At 36.4% G+C, this 21,383-nt stretch overlaps 1 protein-coding gene across 1 annotated transcript in view; it reads left to right on the top strand.

Annotated features, from left to right (window-relative positions):
- The first annotated feature begins 4,675 nt into the window (after window positions 1–4,675).
- c4 (complement component 4) overlaps window positions 4,676–21,383 on the top strand; it is a 30,014-nt gene continuing 13,306 nt past the window's right edge. Inside the window, exons 1-25 of the mRNA XM_060888528.1 lie at window positions 4,676–4,849; window positions 4,949–5,141; window positions 5,752–5,929; window positions 6,016–6,086; window positions 6,196–6,281; window positions 7,031–7,113; window positions 8,217–8,304; window positions 8,398–8,503; window positions 10,382–10,508; window positions 10,630–10,745; window positions 11,622–11,786; window positions 11,924–12,115; window positions 13,001–13,186; window positions 13,294–13,440; window positions 14,138–14,267; window positions 14,372–14,428; window positions 14,579–14,785; window positions 15,736–15,853; window positions 16,802–16,872; window positions 16,981–17,120; window positions 17,987–18,190; window positions 18,292–18,343; window positions 18,442–18,525; window positions 20,512–20,715; window positions 21,305–21,380. Coding sequence (XP_060744511.1) covers window positions 4,788–4,849; window positions 4,949–5,141; window positions 5,752–5,929; window positions 6,016–6,086; window positions 6,196–6,281; window positions 7,031–7,113; window positions 8,217–8,304; window positions 8,398–8,503; window positions 10,382–10,508; window positions 10,630–10,745; window positions 11,622–11,786; window positions 11,924–12,115; window positions 13,001–13,186; window positions 13,294–13,440; window positions 14,138–14,267; window positions 14,372–14,428; window positions 14,579–14,785; window positions 15,736–15,853; window positions 16,802–16,872; window positions 16,981–17,120; window positions 17,987–18,190; window positions 18,292–18,343; window positions 18,442–18,525; window positions 20,512–20,715; window positions 21,305–21,380 — 3,143 coding nt within the window. The 5' untranslated portion in view covers window positions 4,676–4,787. The remainder of the gene's footprint in view (window positions 4,850–4,948; window positions 5,142–5,751; window positions 5,930–6,015; window positions 6,087–6,195; window positions 6,282–7,030; window positions 7,114–8,216; window positions 8,305–8,397; window positions 8,504–10,381; window positions 10,509–10,629; window positions 10,746–11,621; window positions 11,787–11,923; window positions 12,116–13,000; window positions 13,187–13,293; window positions 13,441–14,137; window positions 14,268–14,371; window positions 14,429–14,578; window positions 14,786–15,735; window positions 15,854–16,801; window positions 16,873–16,980; window positions 17,121–17,986; window positions 18,191–18,291; window positions 18,344–18,441; window positions 18,526–20,511; window positions 20,716–21,304; window positions 21,381–21,383) is intronic.

Here is a 21,383-nt window from a genome sequence, read left to right as displayed (position 1 = left end):
ATACAGTAAGACTGACAGTCAGGTGTATTTAGTTTTATCCTAACGCACTCCAGTTCTGAGGTATAGTATAGTACGGAATAAGAGAGATCTTGGCTTTGGAGCGTGCATTACTTTCTCGATTACTGCCTTGGTATTCTTAATGCACCGTGTGAATTTATTGAAAATCAGAGACTGCAATTTTTTTTGCAGGAATAAAACCTTACCACTTTTGGGGGTGAAAAATTTGAACCTTTCAGAGCTTCACAAATTTAGCCAGCGTGTTAATGATGACAACACTTACATAGATGTGCAATTAGTTTAGTCACATGAAGCTCTACTATTGTGTGGTACTATGCTGCACTATAGTGTTTTTCATTTATAAAAATGGTAAAGGCTAAGCATTTCCCTGCTAGTCTATAATGTACTATACTCTAATATATGATTCCGTATCTCAGATTTGGAGTGTGATAGGATAAGTGCCTTCCTGTGTTAATCTTGACTACCTTAGCATGCAGACTGAATTTGGTGAAGGTCCATGATTATCAATTTTTCACCAAAAAAAAATCATATTTCTCACCCAAAAGGTGGTTAGCGGTTAGCTTTTGTGATTGTTTGTTTGTTTGTTTGTTTGTTTTCTGAGCTAGCATACAGTAAACTATACAGTACAGTATAGTACACTACAGTATAGTATAGTATGGAAATATGCATTTTTTTTTCCAGAAAAAAACCCACAAAGGCTAAGCCCTTACCACTTTTTGGCTGTAATATTTGACTATTTCAGATCTACAACAAATTCAGCCTCTGCATTATGGTGGTCAAGACTAACATGGAAAGGCACATAGTTTAATACGATATCTCAGTGTGCAGTTTTTCCTAAACAAAACAAAACAAAACAAAATTATAGCACACTACACTACAGTATAGTACAATGTGAAAGTCAGGGGCTTAGATCAGATTAAACTAAGTGCACTATTGTTCATCTAGACCAGAGGTCGGCAACCCGCGGCTCCGGAGCCGCAAGTGGCTTTTTCATCCCTCTGCTGTGGCTCCCTGTAGATTTATAAAATAAATATTTAATTTAAATGTATTTTATTTTAGTTAGTTTTTAAAAAAAAAATGTAATTCTAAATTCTCTTGAATTGATGCTCTTGTAACATTAAAAAAACGTGTTTAATTTGTTTGTCGCTCAAAATATGCGTCATAACTGCCGACTTGCGAAATCCGACACACAGAAGCAGACGCATTTTTGGTTTGCTGCAGCCAGCAAGTTAAAATTTTGATGCCATGAATACGAAGAGGACTCAATTAGACATTGAACATTTTATTTGAAAGTAACCTTCAACCCAGCGTCTTTTTTGTTAAGGTTGGTTCAAACTGTTCAAAATATTTTTGTTTGCTTGTGGAAAAAAATTTGTTTACTCTGTAGCAGTTCATTGATTTCATAATGCAACACACTACAGTTTTTTCTATACTTTCCATAAAGGTAAAAAACGATATATGCAGTGTTATCTTCATTTTAGATGTCAAATGGGTTTTGTGGCTCCCTGTGTTTTTTTTTTCTGTGGGAATCGGGTCCAAATGGCTCTTTGGATGTTTAAGGTTGCCGACCCCTGATCTAGACCTTCCTAAAACATGTCATGAATCTGGTAACAATCAGAGAATGTCACATTTTTCACTCAACAAACCTTATCAATTAGTTTGTCCAATTACACTCCAAAATCGTGCTATAGTACAGTAGAGTATAGTACAGTACAGTGTAGTATAGCATAGCACAAAATAGTATTGTACAGTGCAGTGTAGTATAGCACAGTATAGCACAGTATATTATATTATAGTATAGTATAGTATAGTATAGTATAGTATAGTATAGTGTGGTACAGTATAGTACAGTATAGCATAATGTAATGTTGTACAGTACAGTGTAGTGTAGTGTAGTGTAGCATAGCACAGTATAGTGTAGTATAGTATAGTATAGCATAATGTAGTGTTGTACAGTACAGTGTAGTGTGTAGCATAGCACAGTATTGTGTAGTATAGTATAGTATAGCATAATGTAGTGTTGTACAGTACAGTGTAGTGTAGTGTAGTGTAGCATAGCACAGTATAGTGTAGTATAGTATAGCATAATGTAGTATTGTACAGTACAGTGTAGTGTAGTGTAGCATAGCACAGTATTGTGTAGTATAGTATAGTATAGCATAATGTAGTATTTCACAGTACAGTGTAGTGTAGCATAGCACAGTATAGTGTAGTATAGTGCAGTATAGCATAGGACAATATAATATTGTACAGTACAGTATAGTGTAGTGTGGTACAATATAGTATAGTATAGTGTGGTACAGTACAGTACAGTATAGTGTAGTATAGTAGAGTAGAGTATAATACAGTACAGTGTAGTATAGTATAGTATGGTACAGTACAGAATAGTGTAGTAGAGTATAATACAGTACAGTATAGTATGGTATAGTATAGCATAGTATAGCAGAGTAAAGTAGAGTAGAGTAGAGTAGAGTAGAGTAGAGTAGTCATGGCATGGGACAGAGCGGACCCAAACACAGGATTGCTAAAACAAAAGGGATTTATTAACAAGTACACAAAACAGGAACACGGACTCGAGACAGGACTAAACAAAACTAAGACCACAGTAGATTCCGCGCTGCACAAGGCAACGTGGCACAGTTAAATAGACAAAGGGTAATCATGATGGGAAACAGGTGTGTGGACAGGGAGGAGCAGACGAAGGCAGGGCAAACACGTGATGAGAAACGTAAACACATGTACGTGGCCAAAGTCCGGGCTGAGTCCTGACAAGAGTAGAGTATAATACACAGGGCTCTCAAGTGTCACGCATTGAGAGTGACAGTCACTCTTTTCGGTCTTTTGTGACGCTCTCTTGCCACACATCGTATTTCTCACGCAGAAAAACTTACTATTTATCATATATTTAATATGCTGCGGCGCCAAAAATGTATCTGTCTGCACTGCTGTCTTTATGGAACCGGGCAGGACCCAAGCGTGTCTTCCCTGGAGCTCTTAGTCGAGCCTGACACTTATCAGCCAATCAAAAAAAGAGGCTACACAATAGCCAATCAGAAAATAGCACTTTTGTGTCTGGGTAAGATTTAACGCAACAACCAATGAAAAAAAGCATATCCTGGAATTGTTCAGCATCATCCTTGTTCCTGTTTTAAAGTTACCACAAATTCACAACACATAAATTCATTGACACAAACAACGACATTTTGACTGCTGTTAGAATGTTTCCCAGATAATCAGCATCAGTTTTTCATGAGTGTCTGCACTCTGCACTTAGCCAATAGTTTTACAGCCTGTTTACTGACAACACCTGCTCAGAACAAGCAGCCTTTGTTTTAGTGCTTCCACATTCTAATGCTGATGCCAAGAGGGTATTTTTGATGGTCGGTTTGAACAAAACCTCAACACGAAACAGCTTGTCTCTGGACGGGACATTGTCCTCAATCATGACACTAAAAATGTCTGGGCTTGAGCCGTACTGTTTTAAATGGGAGCAACATTACAAATGATAAAGGAGTCCAAAAAGGCAACAAACACTTACAATAAACAACACCCATCATAATCTCTCTCTCTCTCTCTCTCTCTCTCTCTCTCTCTCACACACACACACACACACTCACAAACACACACACACACAAATTAATAAATGGAAATTGAATAAATACTTTGTATTTGTTTAAATTGTGTTCAGTGATCCTTACCAAACACAACATCTTGATTTTTTTTATTATATTAATTCTTTATACTTCTCCTTATGTTTACCTTCTGCTCTATGTTTATGTTCTGTAAAGCTGCTTTGAGACAATGTCCATTGTAAAAAGCGCTATACAAATAAACTTGAATTGAATTGAATTGAACAACAACACCCCGGTTGTTGTGTTGGGGGAGGGGGGGTGTACAACACTAAAAGGTTCAGAAAAGGTTCATTATGTGTTAAGTACATTGACAAAAATTAATATCACATAAAAATAGAGGATAAATAAAAAAAGACCTGAACTGGATCAAGCACAAGCAACACATCACACCAGGAAATTGTTATTTTAAAAAGTGTCACAGCTGATGTACTGGAAGGATTGCACAGTGTCTACAGAAGAGTCCATGGCAAATGATGCTAGCATTTATCTTCAGAAAGTGACAAAACTCGTCTATTTTTACACCTTCTAGCTGTCCATTCGCCCTTTCTTCTTTTTTTCCTTATTTTCTGAACACATTGTCTTTACTCAAACTCTAAACCTAAAGAAACTCTAACTCGTATTTGCTATAAGTACCAATGTACATTCTTTATGCTTTTTGGACTTTGCACTGTGATATTTGACATTCGGTTGTAGCCATTCAGCTAGTAACCATAATTGTGAGCTCCCCTTTATGTGTAGACCTTCTAGCTTGACCATTACAAAAAGAACTATTGAAAAAGAGAACAACGTTATTAATAATTTGTTTTTGCTGTGGGTTTTATGGACGATTTCAATGACCCCAAAACATTTCCCATCGCCTATTGCTCAATAGGTATTTGGATGAGACAGCAGAAGTTTTCCCCCTCTTGTGTCTGGCCTAAACCCAGGACAGTTTCTGGGAAGTCATGTGATTTCATTGGAAAAAAGAAAAAAAGCAATCAATTGTTTTTTTTGTTTTTTTTTTGTTTTTATAAAATGAATCGTGATTGGCACAGCGCTCGTTTGGTTAAAGCAGTGGGGAGTTCATAAAAGACAGCTCGCTCTGTAAGGATTACGGTGTAAAGACTGAAGATCATAACTTTGCACCACAAAGACAGAATGATCTTCCTTTTAGTTTTTGTGGCTTTTGTTCATCTTGCAGTGGAGGCACAGAAACCAACGTGAGTACTCCTGAGTTTATCATGCAAATATTGATCATCAATAAGAAAAAAAAAAAAGCAGCTTCGTCATGTCTTTTTATGTTTGCTCTTATGTACTAGATGTCTCATCACTGCCCCGAGTATAATTCATATAGGAGTGGAGGAGACGGTGAGTGTGCAACTGCATGGAGCCACCAGAAGTGTCAGTTTAACTCTGTCTTTCAAAGAACACCAAGGACGCTCAATGCTATATGATCGAAAAACTGTGACCTTAAATGAGGAAAATCAATATCAAGCAGTGGTGACACTTAAGGCAAGTCCATGAAATTGTTACTTATTTGTACCCTGTATAATCTATAAATATATATATAAAAATATATATAAATTATGCAGTAAATGCCTATACATTTCTATACCTATTAATCTTGAATTTTTGTTAAATCTGTTTGCTTAGATTCGTTTTTCTTTAGAGCACCTATAAATCACAGCTTCAGATTTCTACAGTTGTTTTAATATGTTGTTAATTCTACAGCAGTCAGGAATAAAGCTGTATTTTTCTGACATTGGAAAGTCATCAGACTTTGTGCTTTCTGGTGTCTCAGTAGAATTACAGTATAAACCAAATTTATGTCTTAAAAACTTCAAAAGACGGTTGAGAAGGGAATATCTTCTTGTTTTTGTGCATGACCCACGATTATAATTACATAAATATTGCCAGAACTTTTTTTTTTAATAAATCAAAAACTGTTATCTTTGAATAATTGTTGTTCAAGAAAATGTATAGAACACTTGTTAACAATGTGCTCTTGCTAACAGATCTCTTCAGCCCATTGTTGAATATTTTTCTATAACATCGAAGCCAATGTGTTTTATTGCCTATATTTTCTAATATACATACTCAAATGGTTTTTGTGCATCTTCAGGTTGATCCAGTTCATTTGCACGGTTTAAGTAAAAATCGGAATGTGCCATATGTCTCGCTTGTTGCTGAGAGCAGTGATGTGTTTAGCAAACACAGTATGGCCCTTATCCCTTTGTCAACCAGAAGGGGTTATATTTTCATCCAAACTGACAAGACCATCTATAATCCAGGAGAAATTGGTAAGAAATAAGAGCTTTGTATTGAAACAAGAATTTCTGACAGTAGAAGCATTGTGTTGATCACGCTTGTGTTTTTTTTTTTTCAGTAAACTACAGACTCTTTACTCTAGATAACTACTTGCTTCCTATAAACAATGTAGTGAACGTCCAGATATTTGTGAGTATCCTGTTATGTGTTTTTTTTTACATGCACGGTGCGTAATAAAAGAATGATATTTTTCTGTAGTGTAAGAATGAAATAACAGCTGACTGTAAATTCTTCATAGAACTCCAAAAACCTGCTGGTGTCCAATAATATTCTGAACAGTTCTGAAATCCTGCAGAAGAGTTTCAAAGTTCCAGATGTGGGATTGTGAGTAAAAGATATATGACTAAAAAAAAATTGTTTTGATGTACACATTGACCTGTATATACAGAGTCTCTGTAATAAACAGGCAGATTGAGATATACAGTACTGTACACTGCTTTAATTGATGCTCTTGAACTGTCTCGATTTCATATAATGTTATAATGTATTCATAAGGCATTATACATATTGTTATAACTATTTATGAAAATGTGTTATAGTTAATAGCAGTGGTTATAATTCATAATACAAGACCCATTTTGCAGACTGCTTTATGAGAGGATATAATCTATGATAAGCAATAATTATTATGCAATTTTGTTAACAATTTGTAAATGCATTATTACCAATGCTACATTATGAATAAGTCATTATTCATATGACTTTTATATAAAGAGTCACAAAATTTATTTTATATAATTTTTTATTTTATTTTAATTAATTAATTAAATTTTAATTCATATTTTAATTATTTTATTTTACTCCTATTTTATAGGAGTCGGTCATAATAAAACTTTCCATGTTGATATTCAAACAACTGAACAAGTTAACAACTAGAAGGGGGGGAAAAATCAATAGTAACAAAAAATAATAAGATCCTATAATAGGGACTAAAAAAAAAAACCAACACACTGTACATATACATATACTGTACATAAGAATGTCATTCATAGAAGAGAGAATTTCCTGGGTTTGTTTGTTAAAGTTTACCTGACTATGTTTATGTATATGCATGTACTGTATTCATTTTTCAGAGCAGGCCAATGGAAAATCAAAGCCTTCTTTCATAGCTATCCAAAGTCTGACTCATCAGTAGAGTTTGAGGTTCGAGAGTATGGTAAGTGTTAAGAATGTAGCATAGTAATAATATTCATAGGGTTTTTTTTGTTGTTGTTTTTTTGTATAATTAGCAGACTGCCGGATGTCGTCAATTCCATCTCTTCTGGAAGTCTAATGAGAATAAAAAGTAAAAGAGTAAGCATGTCTGATTTATAGTGATGGCTGTGAAAGGGTACAGGACTGTCGGGAACCCGGCCAAAAAACTATTATGTAACAAGAAACTAGTGTCAGTTAAAGATTACATTCGGACACACAAACCCAGAATGCTTTCTACTGCTGTTTAAAAACAATTATATAGTACAGTACATGGCCAAAGGTTTGTGGACACCTGACCATTACACATATATGTGGTTCTTCTCCCAAACTGTTACCACATACTTGTAAGTACACAACTTCAGAGTGTCTTTGTATAAAGTAGCATTACAATTTCCCTTTACTGGAACTTAGAGGTCAAAACCTGTTCCAGTATTGCACAAAGCACAGACCTCCATGAAGACATAGTTGGAGAAGGTTGCAGTGGAAGAGCTGTATTTGCCAAGACTATGATGCAAACACAGGATGAGCTGGAATGCCGATTTCACCACAGACTCCTTTTCTGCCATCTGTGCCTGTGCCAATAATGCTATGTATATATGTATATGTGTATATGTGTGTGTATATATATATATATATATATATATATGTGTGTGTGTGTGTGTGTATATATATATATATATATATATGTATATATATATATATATATATATATATATATATATATATATATATATATATACTGTGTGTGTGTGTGTGTGTGTGTGTGTGTGGAGAGAGATAAAAATAAAAAATAAAAGGCACATGAATAAAAGCACATTCTTTTCATAAGAGAATCACTTGAAAATTGTAAAAATTAATAATAATAACTGCAAACAAATGATTTTTTTTAATTATGGGCTTAAAAAACATACATGCACTACATATATTTTAATAAATATAATAACATTCAAATATGATTATAGATGTGATAAGTATAGATATATAGATATAGCTTCCCTTCAAAGCTATTGTTCTTAATGTTAATCATTATAATCATCCTCATCATAATAATGTCATTCTTTTCAGTTCTGCCCTCGTTTGAGGTCAAGATCCAGGCAGCAAAATATTACCTCTCTCTAAACAATGACCATTTTCAGTTCAGTATCTCAGCCAGGTACGTTACAGATCATCCTGTGCTGATAAATAATGATATAATGATCACTGACTTGTGTCCTGTACTCACATTGCTGATGCTTGATGCTCTCAGATACACCTATGGGAAGAGCGTTAATGGGGTGGCGTATGTGCGCTTTGGGCTGATTGACAGTAAAGGAGAGAAAACTTATCTTCCTAGCACAGAAAAACAGATTACAGTGAGTACAATGTGTTCATAATGGTACAGCTTTAGAGTTTTAATAAAAAGGCAATATGTAGTCATTTAAAGGTGGGGTCTCCGATATTTGAAAAATGTTTCAGAAAACTGAGTCGGGACGAGGGGGGCACGGTGGCCTCACACCTCCAGGGTTTGGGGTTCGATTCCCACCTCCACTTTGTGTGTGTGGAGTTTGCATGTATGTTTGCGTGCCTCGGGGGTTTCATCCGGGTGCTCCGGTTTCCTCCCCCAGTCCAAAGACATGCATGGTAGGTTGATTGGCATCTCTGGAAAATTCTCCGTAGTGTGTGAGTGCGTGAGTGAATGAGAGTGTGTGTGTGCGCCCTGCGATGGGTTGGCACTCCGTCCAGGGTGTATCCTGCCTTGATGCCCGATGACGCCTGAGATAGGCACAGGCTCCCCATGACCCGAGGTAGTTTGGATAAGCGGTAGAAAATGAGTGAGAGTGAGTCGGGACGACAAGCTAAACAAAATCAAAACAAACGTGTAGCCAATGAGCAGAAAGGGGCGGGACTTGTCAATATGGGCGGAGAGAGTGTTCAGTGCGCATGTGTGACATTAGCAGAAAGCGGTTTTAACATTGACATGGAGGATAAAAACAAAGAAAGCGAAGAAAGGCTTACGATAAGGTAAGAAGTAGGACCCGTGTTAATATAGGATCAGCTTTCCAGCGCTGGAGAGAACTGAAGGAGCAGGAAGTTGGTCACATATTCACAGATTAGAGTTTCCCGAGTCAATAACTCCTGAGCTAAACGCTGTTACTACACAAATAACACCTCTTTTCTATCGTAGTAATGTAGAGACGCAGCTACAACCGTGTTTTGTGTAGTAACAGTGTTTAGCTCAGGAGTTATTGACTCGGGAAACTCCAATCTGTGAATATGCACACATGCGCACTGAACACTCTCTCCGCCCATATTGACAAGACCCGCCCCTTTCTGCTCATTGGCTACACGTTTGTTTTGATTTTTGTTTTGTTTGGTGGCCTAACGCAGTTTTCTGAAGCATTTCTGAAATATCAGAGACCCCACCTTTAAGGATACATACTTTGTAATGCTAATTTAATAGACTTGTATATATTATTTACCATTTATTCTGTTTTTGTTTAATCATATGAAATGTGTTTTAATACATAAGCCTATGCAATGTGAATATAGCAAGTTTATATTATTATTATTATTATTATTATTATTATTATTATTATTATTATTATTATTATTATTATTATTCAGGGGCGATTCTAGGGTCAGAGCTTTAGGGGTGCTGAGCAGCCAATGAGCCCCACTGCCACCACCCACCCTCTTTTCACACAAAAACAAAAAATATGTCTATTGAAAAACAACTTTATCATTTTAACATTGATTCAACTAACTCCAAAATCCAGATTTTCTTTTTTTCTTTTTTTTTTTTTTTGAGACCTTTTCAGAAGACCAGCTTAACTGTGACAGTTCACACAGACAGCCCCCTGTAACAAACACAAAACCTTCTTCACTTCTTCACCGTTAACCACGTGCCTCCTTTTGTATCAACAGTCATCAGATTGGTTAGAATAGATTCAACTTTATTATAGCCTCGCCCAGGTTATTATTATTGTTAAGAAAAAGAAGTATTGTTAATTATATTCATATAATTTTGTCCAGATAGTTAGTTCCTGTGTTAATCCTATCTAAAACATGTTAAGCCTTTAAGCTCCATTTCCTCTATTGTAAGCTTTATTTATATAAATGTACTTATTGTGCCTTTTACTTTATAAATAAAGGGCAGTATAGAACATTTAGGTACAGTGAATACAACTGGTGTCATTCAGCATATTAGGAGGAGGTTGTTATAATAACTCATTGACTCTATTGCCATTTAGGTTGAGAATGGCCATGCAGAAGTCATAATCCTCACTAAAGAGTTAAAGGATGCAGCAGCCAATCAGGGCCAAGAGCACATAGCAGACATGTACCTGTACATCGCTGCTACTGTTCTGGAAAAAGCAAGTGAGTCTCACACAGTCAAAAGATTAATCATGCATACTATTCTGCTGTTTAAATCTTGCTGTGCACTCTGTGTGTGTGTGTGTGTGTGTGTCTGATCATCATCTATCTCATGCTTATGCAGGTGGAGATCTAGAGGAAACAGAGAGCTCCTCTGTGAAGATAGTGACATCTCCGTATATCATTGACTTGTCAAGGACAAAGAAGTATTTCTCTCCTGGGGGCATTTTCTCTATTCTGGTATGTGTTTAAAACCAGGCTGCATGCTAGCCGAGAGAAGAGTGACTGTAAACATATACAGATACAAGGGCAAGTGAGAGAAAGTCACTAATAAAAGTTTAAAAGTATAATACACTGCAACAAAAACAACAATAGCAAGAAGAAGAAGAAGAATTTCTGATAATAAAAGACCACAGAATTGTTGACTTCTCTGTTCTGATTGGCCGTAAGTTGTTTTTCTATAACAGCAATTTTGACACTAATTTGGCTCTAAAACTTTATACTAATGCGTCATTCTATAGTATCAGCTTCAATATACAGTTATAACAACCTCTACAACAAACTGCACATCAGATTCTGTATGTAATTCTTGATTTTATGACGTTTTCTAAGAGGAGATATGTATATAGTATATTTGAAAGTAGCCTCCAGTGTCAGTGGCATTGCGATGGTGGGGCTTTGGGGACCTTAAGCTCCTCATGTACTGTACTGTCAAGAGCTCCTGCTCATTTGAAGACTGAAAACATTTTACACCACAAATAAAGTACAAGACTTATCAGTACAAGTCAGTCAGCGTTTATTTTAAACAAAACAGTACCTATACATTCATTCGTTCATCCATTCATTCATTCATTCATTCATTCAAGGGTTGGTGAGGTCATAATAATGCAACTGTTCGGACAAATTTTACAGTTTGAATGTCAGTTTGTAAGTTTGTAGTTCTGGTGAAATGAAATAAATTTAATCAATAAAAAGTAGGTTTATGCCATAAATATATTAATAAACTTTTGTTATTTAGAGTTGTCATTTTTACTTGAGTCATAGTCTCAGAGGAATGTTTTTCTTTCACAAATTTCTGTCATACATTTACTTGACATCTCTTATGCTTTGCTGTAGGGCACCACCAGCTTCCCAGACGGCTCCAGAGTCCCTCGTTTGAAAATAAAGGCCGATGTGACTATAGATGGTGCGTCTCAGTTTAAGGAGAGCATTGGAGATGATAGTGGAAACATATTAATTACACTCCAAGTCCCAAAGCAGGCTAAGCAAATCTTTATAACGGTAACAATAACAAATGCATGCTGTTCTACACAAGCAACTCTTGCATGATTTGCTACTTTTGAAATTCAGCTACACACACTGAGAGATATGAATAGATAAGATCAGTGCATAGACAAGACCTTTCATGTCTCTGACAGGTACAAGCACAGGGAGATGATGAGCAAGGAATAATCAGTGATACGAAGATAACGTCCAAAGCAATCAACGCTGAAGATGGCAGCTATCTGAGCGTGGAGGTGCAGCATCAGATCCTCAACCCCGGCCAAAACCTGCAAGCCACGTTCAGGGACATCACAAGTGCTACAAGACCATCACATATCTACTACCTGGTAAATAGGTATAGGGTTTATGAACATGTAAAGCCTAATATCAGGTATTTTAAACGGTTTCATTATTTAAAGGTGCAGTTTGTAACTTTTAAAAAGGTTTCTAAAACAAAGCTTTACCGCTTTATTCCAGAAGTCATATGTACAGTTGGTTCAGCAAAGGTTGTGGGATCAGAAAGGGAAAGTCTGGGATGTGATAGCTTAGTGGTTGGACTACTGATCAGAAGGTTGCAAGTTCAAATCCCAAGGCCCTTACTAATCAATTGCTCAGTTGAATAAAATGAGATAAAACTGTAAGTCACTGTAGATAAGCTCATCTGCCAAATGTAAATGTAAATGAAAGCCTTATAAACTGTGATTTCTCTAACAGACAGCAGGGGGCAGTAAAGATCAGGACTGATCCACCAGTATGATTTAGAAATATTCTATCACATATTTAACATTTAATGGAACAGAGTACAGTATAAATGTCTCATCTCTTAATAACAGCTATATGTTTTATTATCCTTACTGGCTTAAGGTAAAAAAAAATGAGTTTAGATTTTTTTTTATTTATTTTATTTTATTTTATTTTATTTGTTTGTTTATTTATTTATCTATTTATTTATTTATTTATTTATTTATTTTGAAGAAGAAGAAGAAGAAGAAGAAGAAGAAGAAGAAGAAGTGGAATAGCTCTTATTCTTTTATTATTAATTTATTAACACTGGCCAGTCGTTTCTTCAGTAAAACAGGAAAAAATGTAGGAATAATTGGAACTGTAAATGTTCCATCTCAAGAATTTAATTAAATTAAGCCCTTAATGGATTCTTTCCATCTAACAACATGCCTCTGCTTGTGTTTTCATCCCTGCACACAATACTTAATGCTGATGTTTTCTCTGTCCAGGTTGTGAGTAAGGGCAGAGTGCTGAAGGCAGGCAGAGTGCAGAGGACCGATCTGACCTCCATAAACCTGCCGTTCTCTGTGGATATGGTGCCCGCCTTCCGCCTGGTGGCCTACTATTACACACAAGGTGCCAGGATAGTGGCTGATTCAGTGTGGGTCGATGTGAAAGATGTGTGCAAAGGAAAGGTAGTACTGTAGATCCCATCAGAGTTTTCCTTTAAATCAAGATACAAAATTTGCTAATGGCTTTACAAGAAAGCTGTTGATTGCTGATGTTCTGGGGGTTTTTTCAGGTAGAAATTGTTCCTATCAGTGACCAGAAACCTGGAGAGAATTTTGAGGTGTCAATTAGAACTGATACAGACAGTAAGGTGGCGCTGAGTGCGGTGGATTCAGCTGTGTACATCCTCAATAAAAAGGGCAAACTGAGTCCTCAAAAGGTACAGCTTTACAAACAAGATGTTTAACTAATAGAATAATCAACTTACCATAATATTTTATACCATTGTCAGAAATCCTGTAAGTTTATTATGTAAAATCACTGCGATTATTAACTGCTGTGTCAACATCAACGATGGGTTACGTCAGTACACAGGACAGCAGCAATATCATTTTAAACATTCATACCTATTGAATGTTGTTACTTAAAAACATATTCAAAAAAAATGTTATATAAATAAATGTAATTTTTTTTTTTTTTTTACATTTTACTATTTATATTCTAAATTGTAATAAATCTGCTTTTAGACACTGTCCACATTGTCCACTTTTAAAAGCGATATACAAATGAAACCAAATTTGAATTAAATATATTTTAAATATTAAACACATTTTTAATATCTGATTCGGTGAGCAATGTGTGATCCAGTGAGAAACGTATATGAACGTGAATTCAGGCAAACACGTGACATCGTGTGCATAACGTAAGAAAAACTAAGTTGTGAAAATAAATGAATGACGTAAAGAAACGGATTAGGATGAAAAATAGGAAACATTTAGGAAAACACTACATGTGAAAAATGTGTGAAGGGAAACGTTTGAGTTGTTTACAAAAAAAGATCATACATGTAGCATTGGATAATGTTTTTATCGATTCTAATTAGAGAATGCAATTCACTGACACTGACCTTCTTGCAGATGTTCGAGTACATGAACTCGTATGATCTGGCCTGCTCTGTGGGTGGAGGAGAAAATTCCAAGTCCGTCCTGGAATCTGCAGGACTCATGTTCATCTGTAACTGTAACACAGAAAATGATAAAGCTACAAGTAATACATTTATTTACACTACAATGAACTAATAAACAGAACGGTGCAGCTACGTATGAGCATTATTGTGTATTAATACATTTTCTTCTATGTTCTGATTACAGCGGATCATAAATGCTATGAAGACAGACACAGACACAAGAGAGACCTCAACGCACTGGGTAAGTTCCCAGAATGCACCTGGGCCTTTAATTACTGCAAAGACAATTAAAGTGAATGACAAAACACTTATACATTCATTTTGAAATAATTGTACTGTATATAAAGACTGATTAAAAGATAAAGGATTTCATTTCTTTCGGTGTATTCAGTTAACAGTTACAAGAAGCAAGAAGACAGGAAGTGCTGTGAAGATGGAAGGAAGAAAGGACTGTCGTTAATGCCGTGTGAATCCAGGCAGAAATACACAGCACATCAGCCACAGAGCTGCCGGGAAGCTTTCAAAAAGTGCTGTGAGGCTGCAACAAAAAAGAGGAAGATGGACAAAATTAGGAGAATGAGAGGCAACTTAGGAAGAAGTAATACTTTTTTTTTTTTAAAGCTTTTTCCAGCTTGACATTTTCATCCAGTCAGAATCAAGCATTGTAATATTTGTATATAACAATATAGGTTTCCGTGTCCAAAGTTAGTCAGGAGTTAATTACATTTTAATTCACTATTTAACTCGGTGACTTCTGCACGAGCCTTTCTTAAATCCGTAGAGATAGAAAACAAACAAACAAACAAACAACAAAAAAAACTCATTTAAAAAAAGTCGTTCAAACTTATTATTTTCTCTATAATCTATTCAAATGATGACTTCCTGTCTGAAGTTTAAACACTGATGCATAAAAGTCATGGAAAAATCTTATTTGAAACACAAAGTCGTAATTACGAGTACAGTAGGAAACTCTTTTTTCTTTAAGTCTTTACTCTAGTTAGATCAATTGCATCTGTATTTGTACGTGTTTATGAAGTTAACCTTAAATTTGACGAAATTTACAAAGTTACAATTTACGAAAATCTCCTATTAGAGAGAAATAGCTTGCCTACGATATAATACGTAATAAATTTACATTTACGGCATTTGCCAGACACTCTTATTTATCTCATTTATACAGTTGAGCAATTGAGGGTTAAGGGCCTTGCTCAGGGGCCCAGGAGTGACAGCTTGGTGGGATTTGAACTCCTTCCGATCAGTACTCCAACACCTTAACCATTAAGCTACCACATAAATATGTTTGCATATGCAAGTTTACAGCGGCTTTGTAATTAAAGTAAAAATAAATAAATAAACAAAACAAACTATACCCTTGTTATATTTATTTATTTATTTATTTATTTACTTTATTTGCTCCAATCAAAGTGACTTGAATGCACCTGTCATCGTAATTATGACTTTCGAAATCGTGAGTCTTGACGCAGAGCAAGACAGATGGTAACAGAGTTATTTCAGGACACTTAGGTTTCTTTCCCCTTGTCTTTAAAGCATTCAGCAGTGGAACAGCAGAGGATGATTTTGATGAAGTCTCAGTTTACCTCCGCAGTTTCTTTCCTCATTCATGGATGTGGGATATTGTACCAGCAGACGCGTCGGGCGACATCAGGTACGTCACAAATCAGACCTAAAATAATACAAACAATGATGGATCAAAGTGTTCTGTAGAATTTACTAATATATTTAATTCAAAATATTTTTAATGTATCACGTATAACTAATATGGATCGATTATGAAGGTAACTGGTGTGTACAAAATAGGTGTACAGTACAAAATTGGTGTGTGTTTGTGTGTATGTGTGTGTGTATGTCTGTGAATGTGTGTATGTGTGTCTGTGAATGTGTGTGTGTGTGTGTGTGTATGTGTGTATGTCTGTGAATGTGTGTGTATGTGTATGTATGTGTATGTGTGTGTGTGTGTGTGTGTGTATGTGTGTGTGTATGTGTGTGTGTGTACGTGTGTGTGTGTGTGTGTGTGTGTGTGTATGTGTGTGTGCATTCGTGTGTGTGTGTGAATGTGTGTGTGTATGTGTGTGTGTATTTGTGTGTATGTGTGTGAATGTGTGTGTGTGTGTGTGTGTGTCTGTGTGTGGTGTACGTGTGTATGTGTGTGTGTGTGTGTGTGTGTCTGTGAACGTGTGTATGTGTGTACGTGTGTGTGTGTGTGTGTGTGTGTGTGTGTCTGTGTGTGTGTATGTGTGTGTGTGTGTGTGTGTGTGCATGCGTGTGTGTGTGTGTCTGTGTGTATGTGTGTGTGTGTGTATTTGTGTGTATGTGTGTGAATGTGTGTGTGTGTGTGTGTCTGTGTGTGGTGTACGTGTGTGTGTGTATGTGTGTGTGTCTGTGTGTGTGTTAGTGTGTGGTTACAATATGTTATGAAATATTAACTAATAATTATTAATTACTTATTAAAACTTGTATAATATAAACATGTCAGAGCTGCTGTTATAAATAAATAATCCACACCGTTAATCAGTCAAATATGTAAAATAAGTTAAACGTAAAATAAATGAACTCTTAGATGGTTTCTGTTATATTTGCTGTTGAACCTTTTCAGGCATTTTGTAGTGGCTCCTGACTCCATCACCACATGGGAGGTTCAAGCTGTGGCTATTTCTCCAACAAAAGGTAACCAGCTGCAACTCTTCCAGCATTTATAAAGTCAGTCATTACATTCACACTGAATTGAATTAAACTGAATTGAAATTCATTTCTGCTGCAATTACAATCCTTCAGGATTTTGCATAGCAGATCCACAGCCACTGAAGGTCTTCAAGGACTTTTTCATATCCCTTAAACTGCCATATTCGGCAAAGAGGAACGAGCAGCTCGAGGTGAAAGCCGTCGTGTTCAACTACAAGCAGCAGAGTTTACAGGTAGTGACACAGACCAAATGATCGATACAGACGGCTGTTTAAAGTGTGACTCCCAAAATAAGTAAATGCAGCAATGAATATCTGAGAGTCAATAAATAAATAATACTGAAATTGTTATTACAGGAAATTTTACCATCACACTTATTTTTACATTAACATTTTTTAGTTTTAGGTTCAAAATGTGACTTTATTTTTCATATGAATACTTTGCTAGTCATTGCTTGCCATTTATCGTCTCATAATGAGAATTATTTCAGTATAATGACATTAGTTCATGCAACAGCTACTGAAAGCATTATTTTCTTTATGCAAAAAATCAATTAATTAATTAATTAATTGCTACTACTACTACTACTACTACTACTACTAATAATAATAATAATAATAATAATAATAATAATAATAATAATAATAATAATAATATTTTTTTTTATTTGTATTTTTTTGGTTTTTTATTACATACTTTTAAAATATGATTTGAATGAATTATGTCATTAATTGTTTGGTGGATTAATTACCAATTTCTTTAAAAACAATAAAAGAGAACGTAATTACATTTGTAAAAAAAAAATACAAATAATAATAAAGTCAAATTAGCATTTATTTGGTATTTTAATTACAAGTAAATATAATAAACCTAATACTTTCCACTTCCTAATTCCTTAAATAGAATACAACTCAAAGCCCTTCTTATTTTGTTATTCTTATTAAACTTCTTTAAATATGTGTGTAAGCGCACAGGTTTGTTACCGATCCAGTTGTTTTTTTCAGTCCTATTGCGTCCAGAAATCGAACTAGAATCTCAGTTTTGTTTTGTTTTTTCGGTCAATATGTTCACTTGTCTGTCACCTGTCACTTTACCTCAGGTCACAGTGAAGATGGAGCAGGTGGCGGGGCTGTGCAGCGCAGGGGCAGGAGATGTGGTGCAGAAGGTCACAGTGGAGCCCCAGTCCGCCACGGCCGTGTATTTCGCTGTGGTGCCTCTGATCATCGAGAACATCCCTATCAGCATTCTGGCTTACGCCTCACACGACATCCACGATAAGATAAAGAAAGAACTAAGAGTGGTGGTACTGTCATTTCTCAAAGCTATCAATCACATGAGCAAGGTTCAGTTATATGTTTCATCATCAGAACTCAGTTAATGAGTTTCTTTGGTTTGTGTTTACAGGGAGAGGGTGAGCTAGTCTCCATAGAAAATGAATACAACATCGACGCAAAGAGTAAGACAGTAAAACTGCACACTGCTGATTAACTGTCACACAAAGCAATAGGAAGGTTTTATTAATAAATAGCTAATTGTGTGGGAATTTGCTTACAGCTGCGAGTAAAATGGAATTTGACATTCCGGCCCCTGAGGACGAAGTCCCGGGTCAGGAATCAAGCACACAAATGAGTTTTAAAGGTAAGATCATGCATTAAACAAAAACAGAGAGACAAATGTACATGTAGACAGGCAGACAGACAGAAGAACATGTAGACAGACTGATAGATAGACAGACAGACAGACAGACAGATAGATGGGCAGTCAGACACACAGACAGATGTACATGTAGACATGGAGACAGAGAGATAGATGGACAGAGACAGGCAGATGAATATGTAGACAGGCGGACAAACAGACAGAGATAGGCGGACAAACAGACATACAGATAGATCGACAAACAGATAGACACAGATGAACATGTGGACATGCAGACAGACAGGCACACAAGCAGACAGATAGGCAGATGAATATGAAGACAGGCATACAAACAGACAGACGAACATGTAGACAGACAGACTGATAGATAGGCAAACAGACAGACAGACAGACAGACACAGATGTACATGTAGACATGCAGACAGAGAGACAGACAGAGAGACAGACGTACATGTAGACATGCAGACAGACAGACGTGCATGTAGACATGCAGACAGACAGGCACACAAGCAGACAGACGAACATGTAGACAGACAGACCGATAGATAGGCAAACAGACAGACAGACAGACAGACAGACAGACAGACAGACAGACAGACACAGATGTATATGTAGACATGCAGACAGACAGAAAGACGTACATGTAGACATGCAGACAGACAGGCACACAAGCAGACAGACGAACATTTAGACAGACAGACTGACAGACACAGATGTACCTGTAGACATGCAGACAGAGAGACAGACGTACATGTAGACATGCAGACAGAGAGACAGACGTACATGTAGACATGCAGACAGAGAGACAGACGTACATATAGACATGCAGACAGAGAGACAGACGTACATGTAGACTTGCAGACAGAGAGACAGACGTACATGTAGACATGCAGACAGAGAGACAGACGTACATGTAGACATGCAGACAGACAGATGTACATGTAGACATGCAGACAGAGAGACAGACGTACATGTAGACATGCAGACAGACAGATGTACATGTAGACATGCAGACAGAAAGACAGACGTACATGTAGACATGCAGACAGACAGATGTACATGTAGACATGCAGACAGAGAGACAGACGTACATGTAGACATGCAGACAGACAGATGTACATGTAGACATGCAGACAGAGAGACAGACGTACATGTAGACATGCAGACAGACAGGCACACAAGCAGACAGGCAGGCAGGTGAATATGTAGACAGGCAGACAGATGAACATGTAGACAGACAGGCAGACACACAAGCAGATGAACATTTAAACATTCAGATAAACAACAAGTATAAGAGACAGTTATCTATAAATAGGTGGTCAGACAGACAGATTGATGGACAGAAATATAGTGCATCATACAAATAGATGGACAGATAAATAGATTACTGCACAGACAGACAGATGAACAAACAATGATACAGACTGAGAGGAGGAAATAAACGGACAGACAGAAAGATGGACAGATATACAGGTAGACAGAGAGAAAGGAAAAGCAATTAAGAAAAAGATGCATATATAAATATGGGTTGATGATTATAATACAGAAAGACAGATAAACTGATGTACAGACACTCAGACTAACAGACAGACAGGTAGATATACATAATGCTATATTAACATACAGACAAGAGACATTGTCCTACAGAGACGGAAAAGTCTCAAACAGACAGACAGATAAACGGATGGACAGAAAAACGGACAGAAAGAAACATAGTTAGACAGTAGTTAGACTGATTGACAGATACATACAGTAGAGCCAGAGAGGTGCAGACATCCATGTAGACTAATAGAAAGGATTGTTGAACAGAGAGATACAAGAACAGATTGATAGACGGAGCTGATGTACAGAAAGCTAGAGCAATGTATAGCTAGACTAATAAAAATATAGTGACCCTTTAAATGATTGCATTACTCTCACAAAATATACTGATATCACAGTACAGAATTGTGTTGTGTTGTGTTCCAGGTGGAGTGATGGGTGAATCAGTAGATAACTGTCTAAACCTGGATGGAGTGAACGAGTTGATCAAGATGCCAACCGGCTGTGCGGAACAGACCATGGTGAAGATGTCTCCTGCCATTCACGCCATGAGCTATTTGGATGCCACCAACCAGTGGCTGTCTCTGAAAGCAGAGCGCCGAGAGGAGGCTCGACTCATGATCCAAGCTGGTGGGTGTCAGATACTGTACCTTCATTTCAGTGAAACAGTTCAACAAATTTGTGGTGATGTCGCTGTGTTTGTGTGTGTGTACAGTATGTGTGTGATACAGTCACACCACCAGTATCTGTAGTGCTCCAAATACAGTACCTCCATCTTCTCTCATACACACGGAAGGAAAAAAAAAAAAAATCAAGTGATAGAAATTGCTAAAGAGAATTCTGACTCGATTCCTGAACCGATTTCATAAACAGACAGCTCATTTATTTATATTTACAAAATTTATACCTTGAACATGTTTTTCTAAATATCCGATTGGTACTAATTCCTAAAATTGAAATAAACTCTAGGGTAGTTTAAAGAGCTACAAGTCTGACCATGCAGATACTAAAGGATGCAGTAGATGCAGTAGATGCAGTCTCCTGCATGAAAGTTACAATTTTCTGTTTAATAGATGTCTTTATTGCATCATGTGGACCTCTAATCCGGCAAGCTTTTTAAAAAAAAAAAAAAAAAAAAAGAAAACGATCGTATCTTTTCGTAATCTGTTTGTATTCGGTTACATCCCTATGCCACAAATAACGGCTGCTTATATATCAGGATACATCCGAGTCCTCACGTACAAGAAGGATGATGGATCCTATGGAGCTTTTCTGAAAACACCCAGCAGCATTTGGTG

Source organism: Tachysurus vachellii, chromosome 15 (assembly GCF_030014155.1).
Source record: "Tachysurus vachellii isolate PV-2020 chromosome 15, HZAU_Pvac_v1, whole genome shotgun sequence".
In the NCBI taxonomy this organism is placed as follows: Eukaryota; Metazoa; Chordata; class Actinopteri; order Siluriformes; family Bagridae; genus Tachysurus; species Tachysurus vachellii.
This window is presented reverse-complemented; position numbering and strand designations above follow the sequence as displayed.